At 49.8% G+C, this 5,106-nt stretch overlaps 1 protein-coding gene across 1 annotated transcript; it reads left to right on the forward strand.

The window, feature by feature from the left end:
• The first annotated feature begins 2,119 nt into the window (after positions 1 to 2,119).
• Positions 2,120 to 4,786, forward strand: LOC119268136 (exocyst complex component SEC15B-like). The gene has a single exon (XM_037549661.1). It carries the CDS (start codon positions 2,199 to 2,201, stop codon positions 4,617 to 4,619), a length of 2,421 nt encoding a protein of 806 aa, XP_037405558.1. The 5' UTR covers positions 2,120 to 2,198; the 3' UTR covers positions 4,620 to 4,786.
• The last annotated feature ends 320 nt before the right edge of the window (positions 4,787 to 5,106 follow it).

Genomic DNA, 5,106 nt, shown 5'->3' on the forward strand with positions numbered 1-5,106 from the left:
CTGGTCGACGAGGTCCAGGCGGGGGTGGGGGGCGCTGGCGTGGTGGCGACGTCGGGGTTCAATTCGAGCGGCGGTGTCGGGGACGGCGTCGGTGGCCTCCCTCCTCGATCCCGATCCAATCGGGGAGAGGGGGAGATATTTCGGGGAGAGTGGGGCTTGTCGGTGGGGGTCTGGGTAGTGGGGGGTTAAGGAGTGAGGGGGGCGGCCTGGGCCTGGCCTGGTTGGCCCTTGTTGGGCCGGTGGCCTGCTGGGTTTTCCCTTTTTTCTGTTAGTTTGTTTTCTCTTTTGTATTTTCTTTCTTTTATTTCTTTTCCTTTTCTGTTTTATTTAATTTAGGGTATTTAGGTACTTTAAAAAATTATGTCTTCTACACCATAATTACATATACAATTTATAGCATCACCCGAACATTTTTGTTTTAATTTTTGAAAATTTTATTATTTAACTTTGTTTTAAATTTGAATTTGACTCGGTTTTAAACTAACGGTAGATTAGCAACAATAGACGTGGTGACGTGACACCATTAGCGTGGATTTACTGTAGTTTGATTACCCGGGGGTTACATTATTGACCACGTCGGAGCACGATCAACCTGACCACGAAGGTCTATTTTCTACAAGCAAACAAAGAACAAGTAACAAAATAAGATTGCAATATGGATAATGCGAATATAAGATGAAAATTTTATTGATCAAGGTGGGGTTCTGTGACGTCTTGGTCTGGTCGTTGAACACAAACGAAGTACGCAAAGTTGCAGCGTTGGCGAACTTTTAATATAAACAAAACCCAAAGTCTAAACGATGCCCTAAGGGCTGTATATATGGAGGAGAGAGGGGGGAATTTTGTGGCCCTTGGAGGAGGGGTCCGAAATCAACCCCAACTCTTGTTTCCCCACACATACAGACTCTAAAAACAGCCTATAATCAAGTATTTCGAAATTATATGGGCCTGGCCCAAAAATAAGGTGACGCAGCACCTAGGATAGCCTCTGGACGATATTCATGAAGTGACATCTTGTATATTTCGTCCAAGGCTTCATGCACTCATTATGGTGGCTTCAAAGTCCTGAAATCATCACTTGTAACTCCGTTCTTGTTCCTCTTGCGCACGCCATCATCTCCATGCTTGAACTTGCTCCAAGGTTCATCTTTCTTGTCCAAGCTAGGCCCTTCATTTGTAAGCAAAACAAATGTATCCAATTTAGGCAGCATCATATTCTCATGAGCATTAGAATCATTAACAAGAAATGAAAGTACCTGGTAATTTAATTGGCGTGCGCGAGCTCTATTAATTGGTCCAGTATGTATAGCAGCAGGGGCTATGGGTGTAATAATGGTATTGATGTCCTTATCAGACTCATACCGCAGGGCATCCAGATGGAGGAGATGCCGACGAATAAGAAGAAGAAGAGACCGGCGGTTGTCGTCTCTTCTTGCGAGAGCGACGAGGCGACGATGGCTCGGTTTGGTCGGGAGCGTCCCAAGTACGTTCAGGCCGAGCAGGAGTTCTACTGGAAACGTGATGTCGAGGAGAAGAAGAAGAAGGAGGTGAAGAAGGAGGACGAGGCCGCCCCCTCGACGACGATCCCAGCGAGTCATCGTCGGAGGAGGACGAGAAGTTCTGGGGGCTCTCGGATGACTCCAAAGAGTTGTAGATGCCCTCGGACAACGAGTAGTTTTGCTAGTTTAAATTTATGCATTTACATCTGAACTATGTTGAAATGAAATAGTAGTTGGTCGTTTTTAAAATTTTACATCTTTATTTTGGACCATTTGTTGGAGTTGTTCTTTTACATTTCTGTTTTGGATCATCTGTTAGAGTTAAGCTTTTTTTAAAGATGTAAAAAATCACTTTTTAATTTTAAATTTTTACATTACCGGTTTGGAGCATGAAAATATACATTATCTATTGAAGATGCTCTAATTGACACATGGGTTCATTACCAGTTAGGAGCATCAAAATATACATCATCTATTCAGGATGCTCTAATTGACGCATGGGTCCGACATGCCAACTAGTCCACGCGCATACTTCTGTATTATCTGGTCCCACCTTCCAGCCACTCCACGCGAGTTGCCCCGAGCCCCCCCGACCACCCCCTGTTTCTTCTGGTAGCAATACAAACAATTCCTTTTCCCCTGTCCTGCCCAACTCGGCAACTTCCCTTTCTCCCACAACCCCAGCTCCTCCAGATCTCGATGCGGCGCAAGCTCGCCGGCGACGCGCCAGCGTCGGCTTCGGCCGGCGGCGGCTCAGTCCCGTCCGAAGCAGACCTGGCGCAGCTCTCCACCGCCATCTCGGCGGGGGAGGACCTGGGCCCGTTTGTCCGGCGTGCGTTCGCCTGCGGGCGGCCGGAGCCGCTTCTATCCTCGCTCCGCGCCGTCGCGCGGGACCGCGAGTCCGAGATCGAGGAGCTCTGTCGCGCGCACTTCCACGACTTCATCCGCGCCGTCGACGACCTCCGCTCTCTCCTCGCCGACGCCGAGGTGCTCAAGGGCTCCCTCTCCGCCTCCCACTCCGCACTCCTGTCATCTTCAGCGCCGCTGCTTGCCTCGCTCGAGTCGTTCCTTGCCGCGCGAGCTCTCGCCGGGAACCTCTCATCCGCTCTCGCCTCCTCCCACCGCTGCGTCCGCCTGCTCGCGCTCGCCGCTCGGGCTAATGACCACCTCCAGGCCGGCAACCACAGTCTCTACCTCGCCCTCCGCGCCGTCGATGCCATTGATCTCAACCTTGCCTCTGGCCCCGACCCGCTGCCTCTTCCTGCCCTTCGCCGCATGCTGCTCAGCCTCGTACCCGCGGTGCGCGTCCACGCTGAGCGCGAGATCTCCAGGGAGTTCGCCGACTGGATGGTCAGCATCCGGGCTGCTTCGCGGCACCTTGGACAGGTGGCCATTGGCCGCTCAGCTGCGGCAAGGCAGCGCCAGGAGGAGCTCCGCTCCAAGCACCGCCCGCTGGAGGAGTCCATCACCCTGGACGATGACGGAGCTGGTGACCTCGACGACTTCGCTGCAGCCACGGCGACGTCTGATGGGTCGGATGGTGCCGCTGCAGCATCGTTTGACCTCACACAGCTCTACCGTGCCATGCACATACACCAGACACTGGCGCTTGGGGAACGATTCAAGAAGTACTACCTGGAGAACAGGAAGCTCCAGTTAACATCCGACTTTGATGTGATTGCGGCAACACCATTCCTCGAGTCTCATCAGGTGTTCTTCGCGCAGATTGCTGGATTTTTTATTGTCGAGGACCGTGTGTTTCGAACAGGGGGTGGACTTACATCCCGGGTGGATGTAGATGCATTGTGGGAGGCTGCAGTAGGAAAGATGATCTCCGTGCTGGAAGATAACTTCTCTAGGATGCAGACAGCAAACCACCTGCTTCTCATAACTGATTATGCTGCCTTGCTTGCTGCCACAATGAGGAGATATAGTTATCCAGTTGGGATGCTACTCGACGTGCTGGCTAAGCATCGGGATAAGTACCATGACTTGCTGCTTGCTGATTGCCGGAGACAGGTGGCAGAGGCACTGGCTGCAGATAAGTTTGATCAGATGCTCATGAGGAAGGAGTATGAGTATTCAATGAATGTGCTTGCTTTTGGGATTCAGAGCTCTGATATAACACCGGCATTCCCATATGTCGCGCCGTTTTCATGCACTGTGCCAGATATTTGTCGTATTGTGCGGTCATTCATTGAGGACTCGGTGAGCTTCATGGCGCATGGGGGCGGTGGTGACACATATGCAGCAGTGAAGAAGTACCTTGGTCGGATACTCTCAGAGGTTGTGAATGCTTCGATACAGAAGCTTGTGGATTCAGGCAGTGGTCTGAGTGTCTCTCAGGCAATGCAGGTTGCTGCAAACATGTCCATAATGGAGCGTGCGTGTGAGTTTTTTACACGCCATGCAGCGCAATTGTGTGGTGTGCCTCTACGCGCAGTAGAGCGTGGGCGGCGTGACTTTCCACTTCGCAAGTCTCGTGATGCTGCAGAGGCGCTTCTTCTGCGGCTATTGTGTTCTAAGGTTGACGAATTCATGCGGCAATCTGATGGTGTCAACTGGATAGCTGATGACCCACCTGCTGGGGGCAATGAGTATGCCAATGAGGTCACTATCTATCTGGAGACTCTTACTTCAACTGCTCAACAGATCCTTCCTCTTCCAGTGCTCCGTCGTGTTCTTGTCGCAGTTCTTGTGCATATCTCTGAGAGGATTATTGCCCTATTCTTGAATGACTCAGTGAAGCGGTTTAGTGCTAGCGCGGTCATCGGTATAGATACTGATCTTAAAATGTTTGAGTCATTCGCAGACAACATGTCCAGCCTGTTCCTGGACTCTCATCAGGATTCTGCAGCAAGTGAAATGAAGTCTGCACTGGTGGAGCCGAGGCAGCTGGTGAATCTTCTTATGAGTAACAGCCCAGAGAACTTCCTTAACCCAGTGATCCGTGAGAAGAGCTACAATAAGCTTGATTACAAAAAGGTGGCAATTATCTCGGAGAAGTTCAGGGATACCTCAGAGAGCTATTTCTCGACATTTGGAACTAGGGGTGCTAGGCAGAATCCAAAGAAGAAATCTCTGGATACCCTTATCAAGAGGCTTCGAGAAGCTAGCTAGTCTCTACCCTGCAGTAAGATAATACGTGCATGTAATTTAGCTTGTATGTGGTGTGCATTATGTGTGTTAAAATCATTGTTCTTCTACATACTACAATTTTCTTGAAGGTAGAGTGCTTGTTCCATATGTCTGGATATCTTAATTTGATTCTTTTATTTACTCATCAACAGTATGATCAAGAATTCAAGATATAGTACATCATTTGTTTTCGCTACCTTGCAATAACAACTTGGATATTTATGTGTACGATCTACAACTAAGAACATCTCCACGGATGCCCAAAAATTTGAAGCCCTAAAAATGGCTATAGGTGAGGTGTGAAAAGTTTTTGCTTTTCGAGCAACCCCAAAACGGATGCTCTAAAATTTGAGAACCACATGAAGCAGGACAGGAGACGGATCCAAAAACTGATGCTCTAAGGCCAACTCCACCGTGCGACCCCATCCTGTCCGCGCGCGTCCGTTTGGGGTAAAACGGACGAATAGCG

This window comes from Triticum dicoccoides, chromosome 3A (assembly GCF_002162155.2).
Source record: "Triticum dicoccoides isolate Atlit2015 ecotype Zavitan chromosome 3A, WEW_v2.0, whole genome shotgun sequence".
NCBI lineage: Eukaryota > Viridiplantae > Streptophyta > Magnoliopsida > Poales > Poaceae > Triticum > Triticum dicoccoides.